The sequence below is a fragment of the Tinamus guttatus genome, unplaced genomic scaffold, assembly GCF_059628265.1.
Source record: "Tinamus guttatus ecotype Peru unplaced genomic scaffold, ASM5962826v1 Tinamus_guttatus_pri_ptg000528l, whole genome shotgun sequence".
Lineage (NCBI taxonomy): Eukaryota > Metazoa > Chordata > Aves > Tinamiformes > Tinamidae > Tinamus > Tinamus guttatus.
In genome coordinates this window covers 176,663-202,685 of record NW_028289062.1, presented here as the reverse complement: position 1 = coordinate 202,685, position 26,023 = coordinate 176,663, and the positions used below count along the sequence as shown (strand labels likewise).

The 26,023-nt window shown below is 52.9% G+C and overlaps 1 protein-coding gene across 1 annotated transcript; it reads left to right on the top strand.

The window, feature by feature from the left end:
- ARID3B (AT-rich interaction domain 3B) lies at positions 1-24,984 on the top strand. Its single transcript, XM_010225120.2, has 8 exons — positions 1-534; positions 7,734-7,805; positions 9,178-9,250; positions 19,008-19,191; positions 20,243-20,502; positions 21,409-21,666; positions 23,889-23,990; positions 24,713-24,984. Exons 1-8 carry the CDS (start codon positions 1-3, stop codon positions 24,865-24,867), a joined length of 1,638 nt encoding a protein of 545 aa, XP_010223422.2. The 3' UTR covers positions 24,868-24,984.
- The last annotated feature ends 1,039 nt before the right edge of the window (positions 24,985-26,023 follow it).

The following is a 26,023-nucleotide window of genomic DNA, read 5'->3' as shown; positions in this document are numbered from 1 at the left end:
ATGAAGCTGGAGGCCGTGGTGGAGCAGCTGCAGAAGCAGCAGCAGCAGCCGCCGCCGCGGGCGCCGCTGCCCATGGATTCCCGGGAGCGGCAGCAGCGGCTCCTGTTTGCGCAGCAGCTGGCGGCGCAGCAGGCCGCGCTGGCCCGCGCGCCCACCGGCCCCGCCGCCCCAGCCCGGGGCCCGCCCGGGGCTGCGCCCGCGCGCTCCTTTGACCAGAGCAGCATGACCTCGGAGCCGGACGAGGAGGAGGACGACGACGACGAGGACGACGACGATGAGGAGGAAGGCGGAGAGCTCGAGGACGGCGCTGATGGGACTGGCAAAGACGCCTGCGCTGCTCTGAAGTATTTTCATGCTCCCAAAGTTGCCCAGCACAACCAAAGAGTGGCTTCTACCTCCAGTCCTCTTCCAGCTCCGGGGCACCAGCGGGGTCAGCAGGGAAAAGAAGAGCAGGGTAAAGACACTACTAAGCAAACGTATTCCGGATCCCCCTCCGGGCGCCAGACCTGGAGACTGGACGAGCAGCTCAAGCAGGTCAGTGGTAATTTTGCTTTTCCCAGACAAGAACTAGGCAGTGCCCTGCTCTGAACACCGCGGGTTGGAAGGGCACGTGCAGAGTGATACTTCCCCCACGCATTCTTTCAGCTTCTGCTTTCATGAAACGAGATTTCACAAGAGCTCCAGCTGCTTTAATGCTATGGGTTTCTTAAAACAGGTGGAAACCACTCCCCTTTAAGCCCAAATCTGCAGCAGCCTTTGCAAAAAGGAGGAGGACGCTGTTTCTGGCTCGTTTCTCTGCTGTCTCACCACTGCCGAGCCACTCGGAATGGGGCAGGCTGGTGCTGCATGTATTTTTGGTGCAGCCACTTGCCTGCTAATGCCTTGCTTGAGTTATCTCACCCTCAACCGTAACCTCTCTGTGCAAGATCTCTCGGCAGCAGTGACTTTGGGATTGGTGTCCTGGGCATGGGCAGAGAAGATCCCGTGTGAGTAGGAAGAACCCTTCATATTTGGGGGAGTGGGAGCGAGGGAAGAAACTGGCTGTGTTGTTTGCTTACAGTAGGAGCTTGATGCGTGGTTTGAATGCAGAGTTAATTACCACTGCCTGTGGATAAGTGCCAGAGGGAAAAGAATTCTCTTGATTATGTTTTGGCATACATGGGTATTGCAGTTAATGTAACACTTGTATGTGTGCTGCTTTGTTACAGAGCTTGATCAGATTTCTGGGGACATTTTACAGCATTTGCATGTGTACTGAAACAGAGCCCAAGGACTGCATGGGCTAAGCAAGCCCATTTGAAACCAAACTGTCCTTTTGCACAGAAAGTGGCTTTTGCTTAAGACTGAGGGTTTTCTTGAGCTAAGAAACCTTGTGTAGACAAAAGCACCCACTCACCTGCCCCTTTGCAAAGCCCGTGGTGGCTGCTGAACTGCTGAGCTTCTCTGGGCTTCTTTCTCAAGATCCCTTGGTTCAAAAGTGGTTACTCAAACCGTACTAGGGGAACGGGGTGGGTTTGCTGGTCAGGTAACAGTCACTGGAGAAATTATTTCAGAATTCACTGGGTTATAGTGACTGGCAGAAAAAACTTCCTCTTTCTGGTGTCTGGGTGCAGGCGGGTAGGCAGGGCTCTGGTTGTGAGGGGCTCGCTTTCCAAAGCATACACTGAGAAATGAAGACTTTGCTTGTTTTTCCTCCCAGCCGGGCCGCTGCCGCGGTGCGAACAAGTGTGGCCTTGTGCCTCCGTACAATACTTGCCTATCTTGTGAGTCCTGTGAAGCTTGCTGAATTAACAGGCTTGATTCCCAGAGCGCTTGCCATGTTTTGGGAAGATAAATGCCTGCGGAGGTAGCAGGTCTGATCTTGGATGTGCAAAACGTGTTATCCAGATAATTATTTTATGCTTGTCGTGTTGTGCGCTAATACTGACCCCATGGCTTCGGCTCACCTCGGCTGAGTTTCAGGGTATCCTCTGAGTATTTTGGGAAGGGGTTGCAGCTTAGCTTGGTGTGATTTCAGGCCAGTTTGTTCTGGAAACCAAGGTGCGCGAAGATCGAGTTGGAGGCAAAGTGAAAAATAACCTCTTGCTGCCGAGCCTGCTTCGCTGCTCGTAGGCGAGGTTGGAAAGGAATCAGACAGATCTATGAATATCAAGTTCATGTGTGGATTGTAAAAGAAAGCGGGCGGGTTCACACCTCTCCCTATGTACAATTCTGACAAAAAAGGCTGAGCAGATTCTGCACAAGACGGACGGTTGGTGTGGCCCAGCAAGGCCTGGCGCGTGTGCGCGGTGCTGCCGCCGAGCAGAGCGAGCTGCTCTGGCGTGCTCAAGTGGAGGCGCAAAATATTAATAATGCTGCTGCAGCATATTCACCTTGGGGCGGGTAAATATTGCAGAGCGCCTTGTTTGCGTTCGCTAGCGGAGCCTGCATACCAGAGGGTAAAAATTTAACCGCAGAGCAGCAGCCCGCGGCGCGGGGCATTGCGCGGGGCGAGGAGGAAGCAGGTGGGAAGGCAAACGGGACCTGTTAGCTGGCACGAGGGCCAGAAAAAGCTGCATGAAACAGTGGTTTGTCCACGTATTTCTGTAGGCTGTGTGCAACTGTCCACACGCAGGCACTGGTTATGTTTTTTCTATTTAAGAGCTATGCTTAAAGGTACTGGGCTTTTTGTTTGCCTGTGTTGGTAGAAAAACCTGGATCAGATGGAGACATGCATATGCTCTCCAGGAAATTTTCCAAACGATTCCTGAATCTGGCACTTTTGTTTCAGCTTCTGCTGAGGCTCCAGGCTAGTAACCTGCAGGTATGTGCCATTTCCAGCGAGATCCGGCCGGGGAGCATTTGTGGTATTCGAGAAGAGGAGAACAAGTCGCCTGGATTTCTTCTTTCAAGGGTGGCTTTTTTTCTTCCAGCATGCATGTCCCTGGGGGAAAAGTTATCTCGAAAGCGTGAGGTTAAGATTGCCTGGGAGGCGTGCGATAGGGAGGCGGGCGCACGGGAAAGGCCCCGCGCTCCCGGCCGAAGAGTAAATAACTGTAGAACAAGCCGGTGCACAAAAGAGCCGGCTCAGCCCGTGACACGGGGCGGCGGGAGCCCTCGGCACGCAAAGCAGCGGGCAGGGGAGCCGCCTGTCGCGGGCGGCTGCCCCGGAGGCTGCGTCCCTGCCGGTGCGGGTCTCGGGGAAATCCACCACGGTGCTGACGGCCGAGGGCTCCTGTGGCCTGGCGAGAAAGGGCCCCGTGCGCTCGCCGTCTCGCCCCGCAGAAAAATGAGCTTTTAATTCCGCGGGCGAAAACGGGGCTTTTAGCAGATGCGGGTTCTCACATAACTCAGTGGTGTCTTTGGTTATGGGCAAAGGCAGGAGCACGGCCGGGCTCTTTTGCTGCTGCTTTCCCATATTTTCCCTCTGCAGCCCAGGCTGGACACCAGCTGAGGAGCCAGCAGCACAAGCACTATTTTCCCAAGCCGCTGCTGCTGCAGCACGTGCGTTCACACCTGCATTCCATTGAGGAATGTGAAATTGAGGTGAGGTTTTTGGGCATCAGCTGGTGTTAGGTGCCCGCTTAAATGCAGCGAGGTGAGTGTCCCCAAAGCGAGTGTCTGCTTTGCAGAGTGGCGCACAGCCTGTCTTCTAGGGATGCCTCAAGTTAGAGCCTCAGAAAGCGCCAGCCACTTCTGAAACTCCTGACCTCAACTTTTCCAAAGGTCACAGTGTTTATTAAGGTAGGTCAGCTTAAAATAATTACTTTGCTTTTGCTCTAGGGTCTAGGAATGAGTGGTTGAGATTCCATAATCTCAAGTATGCGCCTCAAGTGCTGTGTGTACTGAGGTATAGCTCAGGAGATGCTCATTAATCCAGAGAGGGTGAAGATCCCTGCAACAGAAAAGCTCTTTTGTGCAGTGCACTTTGCTTTCTAGTTATTTGGGATATCCAGGGCCCAATGCAATGGCTTGATGTTTAATTCCAAGTGCAGGTCACTCACTGTTCATTTCCTCTTTCTAGTTTTGATACGAGAGAATTGGTCTCACCCACTGGTCTTAAATATTCGGGTTCTTCCCCCTTTTTTATTAAAAGCCATTTTCTGTAAGTGTTTTAATTCTTAAATTTGCTACCTCTCTTGAAATCCATCACTTCGGCTTGGTTAAATGAAGTCTGCATCCCGGTGCCTTTCTGCTCCTGCTGCAGCAGCTAATTTGGAGTTCGTAGTGATCTGTAACTTAAAATGAGCTCTCCGTGGTGGGGAAGCATCTCAGAAGCAAATGCACCTACCTAGTGACTAGATATTTGCAAAGCTTCCAGGGTCTACACGTGAAATCCAAGGTTTGTCCATGTTTGTAGTTGACGTGCCCCACGTGCAAGTGTATAAAGCAGCCAGTGCAACAGCTGAGAATTGCCCCAAATCTCCATCTCGGGGCGGCTCCGTGGGATTCACAAGGGCTCCGCTAGGTTGCGGTGACCCTGCTGCACCTGGAGCTCCGTGGCTAAGGAGCAGATTCTCCGCTCATTTATAGCCTGGGCAAGATAAGTCTTATTTTAGGTTTCTTTCAGGTGCTAAATTTATCACCAGGAGTAGTTGCAGCTTGTCTGCTTCAGTGCCAACGCGCAGAAATTCTAGTTACCGGTGAAGCCTGCAGGTGGAAAGAGCTCAAATGTGTTGGATTATGGCAGATTCTCACTTCAGCGTGATTCTAGTAGCGCCCTATGGGACAGTGAGAATTTCTGCTCCCGCAGAGCGAATCTTCTTGTCACTTGTATTTTAGCTGCATCCAGCAAGGATTTGTGAATAAGAGTCATTTTCCGGGAGCCCCGCATTCGCCGAAGGATGCGTAGGTGGATTCTTGTTTGGCAAAGAACTGTGTTAATGCTGCAGTCTGTAGGTTATGGGAGCACACATGCAAAAAAAGAGAACTTTGCTAAAACAGCTAATTAACCTGCTCGTTGCAGCCCATTCTCTTGCTTGCTTTTCTGCCTCATCCTCCCTTCCTAAATCACTAATAGATCTTCAGACCCCTTCTTCGAAGCAGCAGGTACTGACCTCCCACTAAGAGCAGGAAGGGTTTATTCCGATTCCAGCAAAGTTTCTGACCATGTTCCACTAATTATAACTGGGTTCTTCATGCTCGAGGAGGTCCAGCTCGGGACAGCCGGCCCGATCTTATCACTGTTTTGTAATACAACAGTTTTCTTTATAATAGCATGTGTTTCACTTCCTAAGGCTTAACTCGCCCCACAAAAGGAATTTCGCTGGATTCTGGGATAATCCTCAAATTGCTGCCCCTCTGCCTTGGCGTTGCCTCGGCGCCTCCGGGTAACCCAAGGTGCTCGCGCCTGCCCCGCGGCTTCCCGCGCTGTGGGGGACGTTGCAGCCCTGCTCCCGTCTGTCACTTTTTCCAGCTCCAGCCGTTTCTCTCCGCTCCAGCGTTCCCCCTCGGAGCGCAGCTTTGTGGCGTGGTTAAAACCACCAGGTTTTAGCCGGATGCCTCTCTGCATGAAACCAAGGCAGGGGAGAAGGAAACGTTTGAGGTGGTTGTATTTGGGTGGAAACTGTCTGCAGACGTGACCTTATGTCTCTGCGGTTTTAGGCTAGTCACTGGTAAAGTTTTTGCCCTGAAAAGAACAAGCTGGAAGAGGCGGGAAGGTGTTTGCCATTCCCGCTTCGCCGGCTCCAAAACGGTGCCTCCAACGGAAGGGTTAAACTCCAGCTCTTGAACTGTGGAACTGGAAACCAAAATTGCTCTGGACATCTGAGCTTTCCTCTAATAAGATATTCCAGGTGGTTAGGGAGTAATCCTAAAATAGCTGCAAGATATAATTGCTTCCCAGGTCAGGCCTGCAGCCCCTGGGAGGGGCAAATCCCGGGAGTGCTCAGCTGGTTCCCGAGGCGCGTTGGGAGCAGCCGGGGAGGCTCCGGACGTGGGCTGCAAACCCAGGGATCCTTTCCCAAATTCCCTGCCCTTTTGGCAACGCTTGGCACCGGAGCACCCGGCTGAGGGGCTTTAACCGGTGGCTGTTTCTGCAAGAAGCTTCAGCCAGGCGAGAGCTCCAGCAGCAGCTGTTTGTCCGACGCCGGGAAATTCCCTGGACACAAAGCGGCAGAGGGAGAGGCAGGTTTCTCCCAACAGAACAACCTGCCTCCCTCAGCAGTGGGTGTTTTTTCCTCCTTGCCTGCCTTATACAAAGCTCTTTTAATGACCCAGGAGGATACACTGATTTCTCGGGCTCCCGCTGCGTGCACACAGGAGGGCCGTTGGGGTCCGTAACATTGTTTCCCCGGCAGGAATGGGGGGGAAGTTGGATATGGAAGCTGCCTCCGAGCTCCCCTGGCTCTTCCTGTTGTGCCGGGCGTGTTCAGCCACCGTGCTCTGGAGCATCTCAGCGGCCTGGGAAGCAGCTCTCATTCTGCTTGTTGTTCAGCATAACAAGCTTTAATGGTCCTCTGATTTTTTTCTCATTTTAGCTCTTCTTCAAAGGGAACAGGAAAAAGAACTTTTGAAGAGGATTCAAGCCCATGGACCGTTTTATTCCCTGTTTTTTTTGTCAAGTTCAAACCCACCAGCAATGCAGAATTGCTGCCGCCTTTCAGCCCCCTTCTCCTCCCTGTCCACATCCAGCAGAATAAAGCCCTTGGCATGACCCAAGTGCCTTGCAAGTATTTTGCTTCTTGGACTTCCCAGTTTAGTTTTTAATGCCAGGGACAGTTTTGTCCCTTTAATTTATAACTGAGTACAACTAAAAATCATGCTCCTATAGATTATCAAGTTGAAGAGGCAAAAGTGTAGCCTTCCAAAGAGACTGGCGTGTGTATTTTATTCTGATTAGCCACACGCGATGCTTGAGCTGAACTAACTGGCTGCCTATCAGCGAGCTTTCAGGAGCCGCTGGATGTTACTGTGATTAGCCAAAACTTGGTGTGTTTTAATCTCTGCTAGCAAAGGACTCCCAGCCTGAACCCTCCTGTGAACAAAACCGCTCCTGAGACCCCTTCCTCGCGCTGGCTGCGAATTGATCTGCTGTAATAAACAGCTGACATAACAGAAGTGGCAATAATCCCCCATTAAATATCTTTCAGTTGATGGGACTCTCTGGGTAATTGACTTTCCAGCAGGAATTACTGGCTCAAACGAAATCAGCAGGCATTAGGGCAGCTTGCTGCTGTGTGTTTTAAAGGGGGAGCTGTAGCTTTGGCCGGCCGTGACAGCAGCTATTCATCTTAGTAATTCAATGTGTTTGTCACAACCAGATGACTCCGAGATTTCCGTTCTTGGACCTCCTCTCTAATTAACGTGTATTTTTATGCTGAAGTGTCTCTTAGCCAGGTGTGATTGCGGCTTCCTTGGTGCGAGGGGCACTAGGGCACTGGCTTTCCTGGACTCGGCTCTGTGAACTTTTTGGTTTAAAGGTTGTCTGGGATCAGCCTGGTGGGCTTAGTGCTCCCTGATAGCCAGGAGCTGCTCTTACCGCCTTCCAGTCCTGGTGATCCATCGGGATGAGGATTGACCAAGCAGAATTCCTTCCCCAGCCTTCAGTGTTCCCCTGGAAGAGCAAGAGCCGTTTTCCAGTGCGAGCTGAATGTCAGCAGTTCCAGGAGAACGCACGGATGTCCCTCCTCTTTCTCACCTCCTCAGTCTAAACCAGGGCCCGTCTTCCTCTGCATGTGCTTGTGCCCACAAAGGCACGGGCTTCCCGGAATTCCCCACACAATCCTTCAGCTCTCTCTTCTTTTTCCCCCTAGAACGGCAGCGTGACCTGGAACGATGAAGGTGATGGATGCCGCGGAAGAGAAATTTCACGAGACTTTGCCAAGGTCAGCCTGGTCACTTGGTCTTTGGGGGAGGGCGGGAGGATGATTTTAGGGATATTCCCTCCCTCATCCATGGCTGAGGGTGGCTGCTGAACCCTCACTATTCTTGCAGAGTGAGAGAATGTGCGAGAAAACTGCTCGGACGGTACCTCGCAGCCCTCTGGCTATAAACCTGCAGCGTTGGGGTATTTTGTTGCTTTTGATTCCTGGAATGTGGCTTGTGCTAAGACTTCATAACCACTATAATTACAACATTTAAAATTTGGGTCAATACTTTCCGTGGCTGGCAGAACAGGATTTCACTTCTTGAAACTGGTTAGTGCTGTGCTAGGAGGTCTGAATGTGGCAGCAATGTGTCACATCAGCCGGAGGAATTCGCTCTAAACCAACCTGGCCCTTTCTGAACGGGCGGAGCTAATTGCTCTGCAAATACCAGGGTGAATTTTCTTCTCCAGAACTCAATGTGCAAGAAAGTATAGAGCTACCAAGGAAATGAATCCAAGAAACCCCTCTCCTTTTGGACTAGATGAGTGCCACAGTCGGCTGCATCTCTTGAGAGAAGCTGAAATGTGTTTATCCCAATGTTCTGTTCCTGCCCTCTTGGGTCCTGTTTTATACCCTCCTGGACCTCCACAAGAGCCTGACTCGAGCCCTTTCAGCCAGTTCCTTTATGGCTTCTCAGAATTCTTGAAAGGTGAAAATGAGACTTTTTCGCTTGAGAGCAAGTTGTAAGAGATGACACTGCCCCTTCTGAGACATCAGGAGGTAATGCTAGCAGTTGGTGTCTCTTCTGGGGAATAAACTTCCTATGTTGAAAATGCAGCTTTTTGGAAGTATTTTCACAGAATGGTTTATGCAGCAAATTGGTTCCAAGGTGATTTTTTTTTTCTTTCGTATTTGTGTTGCTGCTTTCTGCCTCGTTTTAGAGGACTCTTTCCCTTTAGGCAGTAGTTGCCACAGAAGAGCTCTGTCCTTTCATCTCCTCATTCAAAGGAGCTGAAGTTTGTCACTTAGGTGACAATCCGTGAAGGAGAGAACTGTAGGGCTAGGAGAAATTGAAGATACATTTACCTCCCTGGTGCGTCTAAGCAGGGATCACTGATGTGCCCTGATCACTTGCCAACCTTTTGGTTATTTCATCTTTCCTTTCTGACCTTCTGCTCTTAATAGTTTCCCATAAAGAAGGTCCTTAAACTCTTGCTGCAACCTTGCCCACTGCTGAGGTCCAAAGTCCATCTTTGCTTTGCCTCCTTACTGGCTGCCTTTCTTGCCCTCAGCACAGACCCCATATCACTCTCGTTAAAATAAAGTAGCAATATTAGCTTCTTCCATGTCTCCATGTGGGTTGTACCTTCATCCTTATTTATTCCAACAGCTCTATGAACTGGATAGTGACCCTGAGCGGAAAGAGTTCCTGGATGATCTCTTCATCTTTATGCAGAAGAGGGGTGAGTGATTTTTTCATATGAATTTGATATGGGAGAACTGGATCCTGCCACAGTCTGAATTTTTCCTTCCGAGTTGGAAAGAGTGAATCCAGCCCTTGAATGTGCAGAATAGGTGGGAGAGCCATGGGAAGACTCCAGGTAATTGCCTTGGGGGAAGAGGAGCTTGGTAGAGAAGGACCCACTTGCCTCTTCACTTCATACTTCTTTAAGCCTTCTCCTACCCCTGCAGAAGTGGTCCTTGGCTCCGCAGGGATTTGTGCCACAAGGCTGAGTATCCGTGTGGGTTTTCCGATCTCCCCTTGGGAATGAGCCATGCGGAGGGTGTCATCACTCCTCTTCCCATGCTCTATTTTTGTGGCATGTGGAGGCTGAGCGGGAGAGCCCCTGCGGCTGATCTGCCCAGAATGAGAGCACACAATCTGGGCACTGGGAAAACAGCCTAACAAATGTGTGTTGCTGTTGATCCTCAGTGTAATTCTGTAATTCAGTGTAATAGCCGAATGCCAGAGCACGCATTTGAAGAAATTCTCACATTCCTCCTTATGGTATCAGCAACTTGTGTTTGTTCTCGATACAGCGATGATGGTGATGCATGTGGAATATCATAAAAGCCTCTTTCTGTTTCATAGATAACAGAGTTTAGTTCCCTCGTTGCAAAGTTTTTCTTTTTCTTAAGGGGAAGGTATGTGATACCACACGAAAGACAAACATTCCACGCTGGAGGCAGCTCTGCCTTATTTTTGTGGCTTCCTTTTTAATTGTCTCAAGGATTGAGAGCCCTCCGCGGGCTGAGCTGCCCGGTGGCTGCTGGGGTGCATGTCAGTGGCACTGAGCATGTGTGGCACTTCCCGGGTAAAGGGACGGCGCTGAATCTCCTGCCGCAAAGACCCCAGTTGCCTGGAGTTCCTAACATGGGAATTTCCAACGGCAAAAACCCGTGTGATAGTTTGTTAGCGCTGATCTTGGTGCATGTGTCTGTGTAGGTGACTGGTCATCTGTTTCTGGTGAAACTCTGATACATGAAACAAAAACGTGAAGGGGGTGATTGATAGAAACCTCCAGGTGCCCGGGGAGAGACCTGCCTGATACCTCTGTTTCTCCTCCCTGTTACCTTTTAATTATTTATAATTGACACATTCCTGGTGCAGGGGCTGAGCTGGTTACCAGCTGCTCGCTGTAAGAGTTCAGCTATTCATAGCTGGGCGTTCCCAAGCGGATTTGTTTTCTGGAGACTTCCTTGTTTCCTACAGCATGGAGAGCAAAGTGCAGGAGAGCCACCACCTGTGGGATACTGCAGGGCTCATGGAAGTTGAGGCCTGCTTTATTTTTTGGCATCTCTGGAAGAAAAAGGTTGGAAGGATTTTGTGCAGTTGAGCTGCTCCAGGTTGCAGTGTGGATTGGGCTGAGAGGCAGTTCCTCTCTTCTGCCTATAATCTGAGTTGTTGTGTTATAGCAAAATAACATTTCTGATTCAGGGATGGTTTCACGGAGGCTGAGCTTGTTTCCCTGCTCTCCTTGCTGCTCTCTGTGGCAGGACGATGGTTTGTAACGAGCGGGTGGACTTGCCCTTTTTTATCTTCCCCTGCTATTCTGATCTATTCAAAAATCTGGGGACAAATACAGCGAAGTTCAGCTTAAATTCCTCCCTGCCCAGCACCATTTTATGTGTCAGAAGAGGGTCCTAAAGCAAACGGGGCTGAACAGCTGCCTTGTTCTGCGAAGAGTCCCCCGAAGATGGATAAAACGGAGGCCTCATTGCACCTGAGAGCAAAGCGCTGGGTTTCTTAGCTTGAGTGTGTGAAGAGCTGCTTAATTTGCACCTCTTTTATGAAGGGAATGGAAAGCAGCCCCTGCTAGGAAACATTGCTGGGCTAAAGACAGGGGTTTTGCTACAGAGTCCAGGAAAGTGCCAGCCCTTCCTTAGCGCTGGTGGAGCCACACTGATACTGCTACCCAACACTGAGCCTAAAAAGGTGGAAGATAAATGACAGATTTCACAGGAGCTACCGAAGAGCTTGGGGGATGAAAAGGGCTGGCTGTGGCACTGCTGCCTGGAATGCACCTAGAAATGTGAACCCATGAAACGGGCTTAATGCAGATCAAATGTGCGGGTCTCATCTGCCTCCGAGCACAGCAGGTTGTCGTGGAATGACCACAGCTGCAAGTGATAAAACGGCCCTTCAGTGGCAATAATGATGGAAGAGGGAGATGAGAGCTGTAACTCTTCCTTTGTTGGAGGTTTTATTCCCTGGCTCTGCTTAGGTGAATGGGTCCCACCACGACCGTGATGGAAGGGGCAGATGGGACGGGAGGGGAGCGCCGCGCACGGAGCAGGCGCAGGAGCTGCCTCGGAGTGGCCCAGCCGCAGGACCAGCCTGTCAGGACGGGGACAGGGACAGGTACCAGGCGGCTCTGCTGTCACCTGGCCCTGACTCAGCCCTCCGGATCGCAGGTTGGGCTTCCTCAAACCGCGCGGGGACGGCCGGCTTCCCTCCTCTGCGGCCGTCTGGTGGCCGAGGACGTCCAGGCTCTTCGAACCTGTGGTGGGAACTGTGTCCCTGCACCCCGTGTCCCTGACGAGTGCCAGGGGACAAACTTTCCCCCGGTGTGTAGAGGCGGCCCTTGGTAGCTCCCTGTCACCTCCACATCTGCAATGAACCGGCAAGGACGGTTCTCCAGAGCGTTAACACGCTGTGTGCTCGGAAATCGCAGCCTTGCGTCCCCTCACTGGTGCTCCCGACTCTCTTTTTGCTATAGGAAGGTGTGTGAGGTGATGAGTTTTGCAGGTCTGTGCGTTTTCACAGCAGGATTAGCCTTTTGTGCCTTCTTCTTTGGGCTTCAATGCACCAACACGTTTTTTGTGGTGAGATTCTGAAGTCTTTTTCTCTTAAACCAGAGCCCTCCAACAGGGCTCCTTTTTCCCAGCCTCTCTTGTGCTGTGAACTGGAAGCTAAATTTTCCTTCCGTCCATCTTCCTGGTGTGGTAACAAAGGCCTAGGTGTGACGAGCAGGAGCCAGCCGTGCGTGTGGCCTCGAGGAGGTCCCCGAGGGCAGAGCGAGGCAGCTCTTGGTCTCGAGATAGCGATGGTGTCGGTGGTACCGCTCCCCTTCACTGAAACCGACAGGGATGTCGCGGCTCCGGAGAGCCCGGCGCTGGCAGGGACGGCTCCTCCTCTGGGAGGATGAGCCCAGTTCGTGCCAGAAATCCCTCCGGAGACGACGCTCGGTGAGGAGGAGATGCAGCAAGGAGCCGTGGGGCGGGAGGAAAGGGCCTTTCCCAGGGAAGCGCTCTTGTTCGTTGGGAGCCTTTGTGAAGACCTCGTAAAATGTCTCCAATTGTGCGGCTCTTCCAATTCTGCTCAAGGCTCCTGCGTGACCTTGCTTCTCCCAGCTGGCGTGACCGTTCTGTGGAGGGGTTTTTATGTGTGTGTACATAGAAGGGGCTTTGTGAGCCTGCCGTGTGGTTTTAATGCTTTCCTGCTGTTGTACACTCCATCTGCACAGTTTGGATGTGGAAATGCAGCAAAACCAGGCCATTGACAAAAGCATTTCCCAGTGGATTCCGTAGGCGAAGTGGCGTTTATGGAGTGTTTGTCCAGGGAATTTTCTTCGTCTCTCCCCGCTTCGGTTTCACAGGTTTCTCCTTTTGACTCCCTGGAGATATTTTTGGATCTGGAGGGAGCTCTCTAAGTGCGGCATCAATAGACATAAATTCTCAGCATCCTGTGTCGCTCGACCTGCCCAACGCTGAGCATCAGCAAACGTTCCCCTAAGCAGCAGAAGACGTTGGGCAGCGGAGAGCTCTCCTCCGCACATCACACCAAACCCGGTTCCAGCATTTCCTGTGTGAAAGATTCCTCAGCAGGAACCCGGTTTGATGGGCCACAATAACCTCTCTTCCAAATTAGCCCTTTGGATCCGCGCGTAGCTAAAGCTCTGGCTTTTGTGCCTCGCGTAAGGAATTGGTGAAGGATTTGGGAATATGTTTCTGTCTTCTTTGGAAGAGCGATTTTTCCGTATGCTCTAGGGGGAATGTGCGTTCTGGTTTCATTTTCACTGTATTCTCTGCTGTGAGCCTTTCCAAGCAGGGGACAGAAATGCATTACCCTCTGTGTTTTAAGACTTTTAAATGATGCTAGGAGAAAACTACAGACTCGCAGTCTGCCCCTAGCACATGGGTGGTTGTTCTGGGGATGGGGGTTAACCTAGTCACGGCGGCAGGGATTTACGCAGAAGTGGTACAAGTCAGGGCCTTCTCATAAGAAACAAATTTCCTCCCCTTCTTTTAAACTTCAGAACACTCAATCCAACCGTGGAGGCACCACCATTTTTGAATAATTTAGAAAAAGCCTGAAAATGCCCCATCGAAAAGACCTTAAAAAAAAAAGTTATTTCTTGGCAAACTTTTAGTGCAGGTAATTCTCAGCCCAATTAATTAAAATGCCTGGCTTTTGAGTAGTTGAAAAATGAGGTTTTGGAGAGAATATTGCTTTAGCTCACCAGAGAAATCATATTACAAGCTCCAGTTGTGATTAAGGGAAAACAGCATTAGTAATGTATTTGGTTCTGGGCTACAGAAGGTTTGTTTTAAATTTAGCCATCATAGAAACGTCTGAGCGCCTTGGATGTTTTCTTAGGAGCTGAGCTGGCATTGGGACAAAAATAACTGGTTTGTGCAGCTCTGGTCACGTTGCGTGAATCCTCAGGTGTGTTGTTGATCCAACCCCAGCATCTGCGGAGCTCATCGTGGCCGGGCGAAGATCTCCGAGTCCCTGGATCCATTTCCTGCAGGACGGAGTGATCAAGTTGGAGATTTCTTTTTCCTCCCACCTCTTGAAGGTGGGGATATTAATTAAGCTGTAACGGATTTCTGCAGCGTCTCCAAGACGGGCTGTTTGTTTCTGGTTCTTCCAAAGCTCTTCCTTGTATCGGTGCGGGGTGGCCCTTCCTGGCATGGGGGACTCCTGTTTGGGCTGGTTTGGGGCCGCCTGTGCGAGCCCCTTCATCTTCCCCGGCTGACCCTGCCTCTCTCTGCTTCCTCCTGCATAAGAAGAGCTTTGCCGTTCGGATCAGAGGGCAGATGCTTTGGAAGCCTGGTGGCAGCTCCATGGCCGCCCAACGTCTGGTGAGGGAGGCGGGAATAGTGAATATACCAGCCTCAGATGTGCCAGTAGCCGGTGGCTGGTGCAGGAGAGCAAATCTCCCCGGGATCTGGCCCGTAGAGGCTCTCCGGCCGCGTTAACCTTCCCGCCCGGAGCCCCGGCTGGTGCCAGCGGTCCCCTCCGCGCGGCCGCCTCCGGCCCGCGGCTGAAATCTGATCGGGGCTGCTGTCAGGCTCGCTGAGCAAGGAGGGAAGCTGAAACCGCCCGTGTTTCGCGGGGCGCAGATAAGAAGGGGGCCTCCTGTCACATCGAGCATGATGGATTGCGCTCGCTCCCAGCTCCCGCTTTGATAGGAGCCTCTGGTGGCGTGCAGGCCGATCGAGTGGCGGCCTTCCCGTTGGGAGGCGCGGATGCCCGCTGTGGAAGTGCCGGGAAGGCAGGGCAGATTAGATCAGCCATGGCAAGGGCCGGGAGGAAGCAGGGAGAGGTTGTTTCCCTTCTGTCTGCCGCCGCTTTTTAGTGCGGCGCCGAGCGGGTCCTCGGGGCCGACTCCAAACAAGATGGTCAGGGAGGGCCTGAAAGGCCAAATTTGCACAAAGCTGGCCGGGATTTGTCCTCGGAGATGAGTTTAGCAAAGCGGGAGCCGAGATGGTTCAGGATCCAGGCGGTTTTCCTCCGTTGCAGGTTATCTGGTGAGCTGAGTATGGGCTCCAGTTCATACCAAGCAGTTACTCCCGTAGTTTTCACCCGAAGAAACATGAAGATCTCTTCAAGATTTAATTCAGAACTACTTTATATGTATATAAAACGCATCTATGTTTAGTCACTGTGGGCTCTCTGTGCTCTCCTGGGGAAGGCTGGCTGCTTTGGGCTGCCTGGGGTTGCCCCCTGTTTTCCTCTGGACAGGTCGACCGGAGATGGGGAACAGCAAAACGCAACTGGGTGTTGCTGAACATCTCCCTCCGCAGCTCTTTTTTCCAGGTGTGGAGGTATTTATTACAACCGAGCGCTGCTCTGCAAAACCAGTGCTGGGGTGTTCCCCAGCTGTGTGCCTCGCCCAGGAACGGGCCTTTCCGAAAGGAAACCTGAGAGAAAACAAGAAGGAAAGGGAAAAAGGAAGGAGAGAAAGCACAGCTCCGGGGCGGGGGTGATTCCCAGCCCTGCTCTTTGGGTGGGATGAGTTGTGGTGCACGCAGCACCACAGGGATCTCCCTGCCAGCACCACAGGGATCTCCCTGCCATGGCTCGGCTCAAGGCCTCATCGCGGAGGGCTCGAAAGCAAGCAAAACCCTGCAGAATGATTGCAAAACCCTGCAAAATGGTTGCAAAACCCTGCAATTACAGCTCTGGTAAGAGCGGTCCTAGTGGCAGTTTTCTCCATTTAACACCTGTCTGCCTGGGAGTTGGGCTAGGATGGGATGAAGAGCGGGAAAAACCAACCCTGAGGTCGGCGAGGGAGCCTCCAGCGCAGAGCGTGGCCGGCACCTCTTCTCGGCCTCATTTCGGGGGGAGCAGAGGTAAAACAGTCCTTCAAAATGACCTGGGGTTTACACCTTCCCCGGGCTCTTCTTGAGATGCTTTTGAAGGGTGAAAACATGATCTGATAGCTTCACCCACCTCCCCACCGCAGGGGGTGATTGAACCTGTCCACACCAGCCCCTCAGGGGTCTCGTGCATCTCCTTGCAGCAGGAGGGGCTTGTGACAGGGGCGAAGGCCTTGGCCGGTTGCTCCTCGTGAGGGACAGGGATGTTTGTGGCTGCCCCGTCAGTTGTGCCCGACCCCGCCGAGCCGAGGAGGCTGCGCGGGGCTGGGGCTCCGCTCCGAGGCCAGAGAGCAGCTGGTTTGCCCAGAGCGCGGCGCGGAGCCGGGGCCTTCCCCGCACGCGCGGCAGGGCCGAGGGAGGCAGGCCGGGGCCTACAGTAAAGTGAAGTTGCCATCAAAAGGCAACAAGTCTGATGCTGTGCCCCCGGCTGCTGACCTTTCCCTCTGGAATTCTGCCCTCTGACCCGCGGATCGTTAATCCTGCTGCTGCCAGATGACAGTCATCCATCACGGCCCTGACAAGCCCCGCAGCTGCCTGGGCACAGAGCCGCTCCGCTCCAGCACCGCCGTGGCCGCCAGCGCTCCTGCCGCAGCCTCCCCTGCCCGCGCGCGGTACTCCCCCAATAAAGCCTTTATCGCTCTCCTCTTCCTCTGCCCCAGGGCAGGAGGGGGCCTTTCCCCCCAGCCCCTCTCCACGTCTCCGGATCGAGCATGGGGAATTTGCCAGCTCCACAGCCCCAGCCGCTCATCCTGCTTTGGGGGAATATTGCCCGCAGTGACCTTCTCTTGTGCAGAAATGTGAAAGCAAAGGAAGCTCCCTGGGTAAACGCTGCAGTGGCAAAATTAATTTTGTCCCTGCTGCAAAATTTCTCAGCCTGCGTAAATTTTACAGGAGGTGTCAGGGTCGGGGAGAAACAAAGGAAAATCCATAGCGTTTAGCTTAGTTTGTAGAGTTGCTAATTAAATTCCAGGGCGCTTCAAGGGGGAGGTCCTGTTCAGAAGCAAACTGCAGGAAGGGAAGGTGTCAGAAGGGAGGAAGCCCCAGGCCCGGGGTCAGGGGGCTCCGGCTCTGCGCGCGCTCCCTGGCCGCGTGGGTCGCGCTGCTCTGCCCCATGGGATTGGGGATTTGTCCTTATTGCAGCCGAAGCGCCAAGGCCAGGTCTCTGCAGCGGGGCTTTTTTGGGTTGGGAAAGAGGAGGATGGAGGCAGGAGGAGCCACCCCAGCCTCTTTGCTGGCGTAGCCGAGGAGAATGACTCCGATAACGCTGCGTTTGTGGCGGGTCGCGCGGGCTGGAGGGCGGCTGGTGAGCGGTAACGCGGGGCTGGTAACGCGGTTGCGCCGCACGCCGCTCTTGTCTGTGCTCATAACCTCTGCTCCAGCCACGGCGCCGGGACAAAATGGAGGGCGAGGAGGAAGGGAGCCCGGGGGAGGATGATCCTTTGGGAAGGATGAACCTGTGCGGATGCGGAAGGGCTAGGAGATCTGGGCCGTGAAAAGCAGCGGAGAGCAGGCGAGCCCGAGGAGATTGCTGCGCGCTTTTCCTTGCAGCTGAGCGTTACTGACTTGGTGCGATTTCAGGCAGCCCTATATGAGTTTACTTGTATTTATGCAGCATCCCATTAACCTGTGGGAATTAGTGCCACGGGCTAATGCATAGTAGGCATCCACCACCACCAAAAAAAAAAAAAAAATTAGTTGCATGGGTAATGAGAACATCTGCAGGGCTGAGCTTGGCTCCCTTTCACTAAACGGAATAAAACCCATTTATAAGGGCCATAAACCGCTCCGCTGCGGGGCATTAACCGAATCACTGGCTGATGAGTGGTGGCAGGAGTGTCCCCTGTGGGCTGGGTATCCCCTAATTGTCCATTATGGCCGTGCTCCGTAGGCCTTCCCGTAAAGGCTGCGGCAGAGCCTTGTCCTAGGCAGGATGCGGGCCTCGAGTGGGCTGCTCTTTGATCCAGCCTGGTATTTCCTACGCCAAATAAAAGGGTTGCTACATCCGCACTTTCTTTTGGGGGCCTTCCTTGCCCAAATCTCTTAGTTTGGCCTTTCAAAACCGCCCACCCTTTGAAGGCGCTGCGAAAAGTGCCCTGTGGGGTTAAAAACCTCATTTTCCTACCCACAAAACGACCAAAGTGGAGCAGGAAGGACCGGGCTGTTTCCCGAGCAGCGCCCCGTGCGCAGCCGCCCCCGGCACCAGATAAGTTCTTGCGTCCGCGCCGTCTTCAGAGCCCTCTTGCCGTGAGTTATCGCTCCTACTGGGTTGCATTGGCGGCTGCGGCGCGCAGGGAGCCTTGGCCAAGCGTCTGTCACGTGTTCCCGTGTTGTTTTCTGTCCCCGGGGGCCGCTCCGTGCCGGACTGGGGCTTCCATGAGCTTTTGGAAGCGGTAACCAAAGGTCTGTGTGTGCCCAGCAAATATCTCCTTAAACACCAGCATAACGGAAAAGAGATTCAGTGTTTTCTTGTGTTTGGGAGAGCTCAGGGAGGGAAGTAGCGTTTAGGAGCTTCCTTAGGAGAAAACGGAAGGAATAAAATGCTTTTTAAGAGCAGAATCCGCTGCAAAAGGCTGTCCGTGTGCTTGTGACCGTGGAAGAGAGCAAATGTAGGAGAGGAGGGAGATGCTGCCAAATGTCATGTGCCCCTTCCCATTTTTTTTTTTCATTCCCAAGCATAAAACATAGCAGAGATTGGGAACAAGAGAGCAGCATCCCCATGGGTGGCTGTTCAGCCCCTTCCTGATGCAGATTTTTATCAGGGGTTGCCCTGGGAGCCCATAAGAAATGAGTCCTCTGTGCTGCTGTCAGGCCCCTAGGACTGAATAGTCCCTACTTCCCCTCTTTCTATTTTAGAAGTCGCTCTTAGCTGCAGGTTATTATTCATCTGATAACTGCTTTGCCTACAGGAAAGGATTTTTCATGGGGAGGACGTGCCGTGTAGCTACACTTCTCTGGCTCATTTACTCGCCCACGGAGAGGCCTCGAGTCAGGCTGCAAATAGAAATGCCTGAATTTCCTATTAGAAAGAAGATCGATCGTTCCGACCCGCTGGTTTTCTCGGCCTCGTTTTCTGTCTCTGACTCTGCTCCCTTCCTTGCTGCTTTCCTGCAGGAACGCCCATCAATCGGATCCCCATCATGGCAAAGCAGATCCTGGATCTCTACATGCTCTACAAACTGGTGACTGAGAAGGGTGGGCTGGTAGAAATCATCAACAAGAAGATCTGGCGGGAGATCACCAAAGGCCTTAACCTGCCCACCTCCATCACGAGTGCCGCGTTCACGCTCCGAACGCAGTGAGTCCGGACAGCACCCAGGGCAGGCAGCGAGGAAGCGAGCAGCGGAATGGGCCCGCAAGAGGAGGCCTGGGGACAGGAACGGGAGACGGAGCCGCACGCTGTGACGAGGGAGGAGCTGCCAAACTGCTTTGTTCAGCCCTCCCCTCACATCGGCTTGTGCCCTTCCCTCTCACTCCCTCTCCCCTTGTTTTCTCCGGCTCGTTCCCTTTCCGGCCCTTCCCTGCCTGCAGTCCTAGCGCTGCTGCTCTCTCTTTGCCGCCCGGCGTCCCCTGCTTTCTTGCCTGCTTAGAAGTGAAACTCCTCAGGGCAAGGAATGTCTCCCGCTCCTCTCTGTAGCACCTGGCACAACGAGGAGGGAGAGAGGCCTCCTGATTTGCAGGTATCAAGTATAAACTAGATCGTTTAATGCCTGCTATCACTGTGAAGCTGTGGAAATGTGTATTTAGTAGCTGGACACTGTGAGGATTGCTGTCCTGGCCTGCAGCACCTCATGCTGATTAGATAAGTAAAATAAAAAGAAAAGGAGTAGAATAAGCTGAGGAGAGGAGGAATGCTGAAAGCAAACATGCAGTAAAGCTGAAGCCGCAGCATTAAGCTGCACTGGTGGTCAGTGACTACCCCAGCTGATCCTGCAGAGGGAAAGTGTCCAGATTTCCATGGCTTGCGTGAAGCCTTCAGCAGGTCATGGTTACAGATGTCTGTTTTCTTGCACGTTATGGGAGTCTCTGAGCTCTTTGCCATTTCTCAAGCCTTTGGCACCAACAGACCCTCTCCTGCCATGCTCTGTGCCAGAATTCAGCAGGGCTTGCAAGGTTTTATACAGCCTAATGCTTCCCAACACAAATAAGATAGCTCCTAGATTTTCCTTCATTGTATTTATGTGTTAAGGGTCCAAGATCTTAACTCATATAATCCTAGGAGGCTTCTTAGCTGTGAAGGACTCTCTGGTGCTTCTTTTCTGCTCCTCTGGGTGTAGCGGCATGAGGGCACTCACTCCCTTGCAAGCGCTGGGTTAACTGGAAGCTTCTCCGTCTCACCTTCCCCCCAGGTATATGAAGTACTTATACGCCTACGAATGCGAGAAGAAATCCCTGAGCTCTCCTGCGGAGCTGCAGGCGGCGATCGATGGCAACAGGCGGGAAGGCCGGCGGCCCAGCTACAGCTCCTCGTTGTTCAGCTACTCGCCCGGCACCGCGGCGCCTCCTTCCCTCCTGTCCCCCCCCAAGATCCGCTTCCCGATCATCGGTGTCACGCCGGGCAGTGGGAGCAGCAGCCCCCGCATGTCCCCAGCCGCAGCGCTCCGGAAAGGTCGGCACCCACGGCGCGGCGGGCGGCGGGACCCGGGGGTTTCCCATTTTGTCTAGTTTGGACCCAGAATAGAGGTACTCGAGTAGCTAAGGAGCTGCCCAATGTTCTGACGGTCCATGTGCAAGACCTGCTTTGAATCCCAAACTGCATTAAGGAACTTATAGCTTTGGGGAAGAGGGAACAATAACAGAGCAAACAGAGGTCTTAGATGAGCTAGGAATTGCTGTGGCTTTGGCCCTGACTCCGCTGTTTTCATGAGGCCTCTGGCGAGGCTTTTAATCTGTCTTCATCCATCATCCCGTGTCTGGGAAACAGACCGTGCCTGCTGCTTGCAGGGATTTATGGATCTTTGTTATTTTCCTGGAAGGTGAGAAATGCTTGGAGTGCTGCTGTATGAAGTTGTAAAAACAAGCGCTCATTATCTACAGAAGGGGCCTGAAGACTAGGTTGGAGTGCAGTGGGCAGGCATTTTCGAATTACGCACACTAAAATTCAAGATTTGGCCTGCGACAGTGGCAGTGAGGCGACTTTGTTCCAGGAGCCACAACTTCAGCTGGGGCTGGTGCAGCATGTTGGTGCCTTGGAAATGTGACCTGATGAGAAAGCTTTTTATAGAGAAAATCAGCTGCCATGTGGTGGCTGCTGGTAGTGATCTCAACCCCCTGAGCATCAGCAAAACCACGCGGTCTCTGGGGGCTGCGGCACGGCTCCCAGCCACCAAAGCGGCTGCTGGGAGGAGCCTTGGGCGGCTGGTGGGAGAGGGCTGTTCTGAGGAGCTGCCTGATGCAAGCGCAGAGCTGCGGAGCCGGGGCCCTCTGCTTTACCCTTCCCACACGACCTGCTGGTCGCCGCCGCGAGCGCCAGGCCGGGCCGTGGCGGGGCCTCCGTGACCGTTTCCCTCCGCAGGTGATGGGGTGCCCTTGACCGTGACCATGCCAAACCGTATTGCTGTGCCAGTGACCTTGGCTAGCCAGCCCGCATCCGTGGTGGCCAGAACAGCCACCCTGGAACAGCTGCGGGAGAGACTGGAATCTGGGGAGCCTCCGGAGAAGAAGGTGTCGCGGATGACGGAGGAGGAGCAGCGGCTCGTCCAGCAGGCTCTGCAGCGCAACCTCTTCAGCATGGCACGGCAGATCCCCATGAAGATCAAAATCAATGGCAAGGGTAAGCTGTGCCTCCAGCTGAACAAAAGGTCTTTGGCAACTGCTCCCAGTCAGGAATGTCAAACACCTCTTCACACATAGGCTGGACCATCTCACACGGCACTGGGCCAGTCAGTTACTGCAGTGGGCCACGGTAACTGCAGCCATCATCTATAGCAACTTTTCCAGAGTTCTTTCCTACTGCTCTCATTTTCCTTCTATTCCTGTCGACACGTGACCCTGTCTGGCTTCGGAAACCATCTGGCTACGTTCTGGAGCCTCTGCACCCAAGCTACTAAATACCCCCTGACTGTCAGACAAGACCCTCAGTGGCTCGTGTGTGGGTTGAGCATGGTGACATTAGTCCAGGCCTCAAGCTGCTACAGGGTTGGTTATTTGGGGAACTGCTGCTTTCAGCTGATGCCAGCTTGGTTTTGCTTGCAGCCAGTGCTCTTGGGTTCCCCCTTCATTCAGGGAAAACACAGGGGTCAGATGAAATTGCTTTGGTCCACATACCTGGTACTCCTGTGTTTAGTCTCTTTTGTACACATCAGATCAGAGAGCCTGTTTTAAGGCTGTTTAAAGGCAGTCTGTTGTTGGCCAGCTTTCCCCTGCTCCTCTCCGCTCTCCTGACGCCATCACTGAAGCTGCAGGGGATTTTTACTGCTCTTTTCTGGTTAGGAAACATAAAACAGCAAAAATGTTTGCTGAGGTTACAGCTTTTTCTGCGTGGGCAGCACTGCAGGAGGCATCTGGGGAGAGAGAAGCCCAATTTCCAGGAATCCTTTCCCAGGTGTGAGGAGGAGAATCAGTGTATCCACCGGGCCCAGCCTATCCCAGAGCTTCCATCAAACCAGATGGCTTCTGCCAGCGTGTGCTCAGCCCCCTGCCCGCCTGCAGGCTGGCGAGGAGAGCAGCGCCCGTGGCCGGGACACGGCTCCTCGGTGCCCCGCGAAGGTCCCGTTGTCACAGTCGATACTTTACGGAACCGCTTCAAGAGCTGCTGAAATGCAGAGGCTCCTGGCCCAGGGGCTGCACCTCAGCGGGCAGCAAAGCCTGAGCGCCTCTTGCTCCCGGCAGCTGTTCCCTGCAAACCTTTTGCTCCGTTAAAATGTGCTGCGGCACCGTGCTCAGCACGGACACGGCCGAGGGCCAAGGCAAGCTCCCCTTCAGGGCAGCAGCGGTTTGCTGCTGAGTTAGATGTGCTCAGGACTTCACATTACATTTTCCGATAATTATGCACCCACCCAAATTTCACATTTGCATTTAAAAAAAATAAAAGTGAGTAAAGGGGACGCCAGTTTTATGAAGTACTGCTAGTGTTTGCCTCCTCTCACTGTTTTATTGCTTTGCTTATCTCTCCACTCTGAACTTCCTAAGCAAAAATGCTAGGAGCTGTTTTTGTCGCTTCAGGTAGTAACATGCTGATAGAAATGGGACATCCTTGAAGGCTGAATCCTCGAAAGGATTCAACAACACTACTGCCACCTTGGCTGGGGGGTATGGACAAGTCCATCTGCTGCTTGTGCCTTAATTTCCCCAGTCGCAAATCAAAAATAATACTGTGCTTCTTTGTAAAGTCACTTTTGGAAAACACTTTGTGAGATTATTTAAACTTAACTTGATAGCAACTTTTAGGCTAAATGTTAACCTAGTTACATGTTAACATTTTTTAGGCTAAATGTTAAGTGTTTTCAGCACTCTTTTCCAGGGCGTTGCTGTCCCAGCAGGCTGAAAGGTAGCTAAAAACATGCACCTGTGAGCACGAATTTGTGCACCCACAGAAAGAATCCTACCTCCCTGATTCACACTTACAAATTACATATGTTAGAGTTTTTGGAAAAGTCCAGGAGAGTTTGAAATTAAAACCTGTTAAAAACCAGTGCAAAGTGGTGCCCTGCTGTGCATTGGCACTGGCACAAATCCTGCCTGCCGCTTTCAGGAATCTGGCCCATAACAGCTTAAAAAAGTCTCCAGCTGGAGGCCAGCCAAGAGGAAGCGCATTTCCCTGCCCAGAGTTCCTACCTTGGGCTCCTTGGCTCTTGGATTGTCTCCCTCCCTCCAGTGGCCGCTGGAGCTGCTGCAGCCTGGGCTTGTCCTTCTGGAGGGCTCCTTAGTCCAGCTCACTAGGGATCTCCCCATCAATCAGGAGGCCAAGGACCCTGTGTAAACCCCTGAACACATCTGGATAGCGTGGGGAACAGGGAGTCACGAGCTAACTCTGCATCTCCCCTTTCTCCAAAGAAGATAAACCGGACTCGGCAGCGGCGGCAGCTCTGAATTTGTCACCGAACGGCATTGGGAGCATTAACATGTCGGTGGAGATCAACGGCACAATTTACACTGGTGAGAAGGAATCGCTCCCGGGACGAGCAAAGGAGTGGACATGGGATGCAGAGTGGGATGTGGAGAGGGTGGCCTGTTCCCTGGGGCCGGTCCTTTGCCAAAACCCAGCACAAAACGTGGCTGCTTAGGAAGTTTGGGAGATGGTTTCTTCTCCCTTTTTTTCACTCCCAGCCTGTCAGGATAGTGTCCTTTTGGTGCTGGTTATTGATTATATTTTTTCACTCATCCGAATGCTATTTTCCTGTGATTTCTTATTTGTACAAGAGATTTTTTATTATTTTATTCAGTTTTCTGCCCTGATCTCTTTACACTGGAGGTGTCCTAATGGCACCGTTTTGCTGACAGTTCACAAACAGTGTTTTGCCGTGACAGAGAAGAGGGGACCTGATGGGAAATCCACCTTTTCCAGGGAAGGGCCTTCCATGTAAGCCTTGGACAAAGCCTACATGGGAGAAAGATGCTCCTCACCTCCAGAGGCGTTGAAGTTGGTTGGGATCTCTCGGTTCTCTGAAGGCACCAGGCTGTCCCTAAGGCAGAGAAGCCAGAGGAGAGGCCCCGGCTGTGCCGTCTTGTTTCCTTGTCCATCCATCTCCTGTTTGTCTTGCAGAGGGCTCTTAGGTCTCCGCGATCTCCGCGGGCTCGGAGAGCGTTCTGGCCCTCTGCAATGTCCCTCTCGCTCGCGTGCCCCCGTAACGTCCTCCCCTCGCTGCCTGTGCTTGCAGGAGTGCTGTTCGCGCAGAAGCCCGTCGTCCACCTCATCGCAGGCTCCAGCACCCAGAGCTCCTGCAGCAGCAGCAGCAGCTCCCACTGCTCTCCCAGCCCTACCTCGTCCCGGGGAACACCGAGCGCAGAGCCCTCCACCAGCTGGTCTCTCTGATGGGGGCAGAGGCTGCTGTCTCGCACTGGCCTCCGGCAGCCCTGTCCCTGTGCGGGGCCACGGGAGCCGGGAAGGAGTCGCACAGATTACCTCATCTCAAGGAACCTGCTTTGCGGTTGGCCACGATGATGATGCTGAGGGCTTTCCCTGCCAGCGAGTTCTATCCTCATCGTTTGTCCGTACCAGCCCTTTTCTTTGTTCTCCCCTTTCTTCCTCCCTTTGACTTTTTGTTTTTCTTCCTCCTCCTCCTCCCAGGGTTTGCTGTGTTCCTGCTGGGGGTGGGATGTGGAGAAGGGGGCACGCCTGGCGTTTTTCAATCAGGGAATCGTCTCTAGGAGCTGCGGGTGGATGGATGGCTGAGACGTCACCAAGGCAGGTGGAAAAGAGCTGGGGTCAGGGCAGGGAAATAGGCTTCTCCTTGGGCCAGGAGCCACCTGGACTCTTCCCATAAAGCAACTCAGTGTATTGACAATCCTAACAGCCATCAGGGCACCTTGTCCCCCTGCCCCTTGCTGGCTTTGGCTGCAGACAGTTGTGGAGCTGCAGAGCAAGGGAGCTTCCCCGCTTCTCTTCCGCGAGCTCCATCGTTGTCCAGGGTTCGTACGTCCTCCCCTGAGTGCCAGACTGGGCTGGAGCCACCTAGGGAACCTTTTTCCCCTTCTTCGAGGTCTTGGCAGCACAGGGAGGACTTTCCCATCACTACGTTTGATCTATAGAGACAGAAAAACAGATCCATGAGCTGCTTCATTCTGGCTGCTGCTGGCCTGTTCCTGCCGCTGCTTTCTGCAGGCCTTCAGCCAAGTTTTAAGTGAGCTTGTCACTCTCTCCATAGGAGATTCATCCACTGTGACATTTATTCTGACTGCTTGAACTTAGTTCTGCCTGGTTTAGATCTGGAGCCCCGTGACACAAAAGGGCTGTCACTTGAGCCCATCTAGGCTTCCTGGAGTGACTTCCTAAGCTGTACTTCAGTAGCCCCTGGATGCTCTCCATGTCCATGCACTCAGAAATAGGTGATATTTAAAATCTACTTCAGAGGGGCTGTGCTGTGTATGTGTATATTATGGTTAGCATATAACACTTCTCTCAGTTGCTCTCTGAACAAGCAACAAGTCCCCTTCAGATTGGCACCACGAAAGTGGCCCTCACTCAAATC

Coding starts and splice junctions, on each gene's coding strand:
- ARID3B (XM_010225120.2), top strand. CDS start 1: ATGAAGCTGGAGGCCGTGGTGGAGCAGCTGCAGAAGCAGCAGCAGCAG. Junction 9,251..19,007: donor CATCTTTATGCAGAAGAGGG/GTGAGTGATTTT, acceptor GCTTTCCTGCAG/GAACGCCCATCAATCGGATC. Junction 21,667..23,888: donor GATCAAAATCAATGGCAAGG/GTAAGCTGTGCC, acceptor CTTTCTCCAAAG/AAGATAAACCGGACTCGGCA.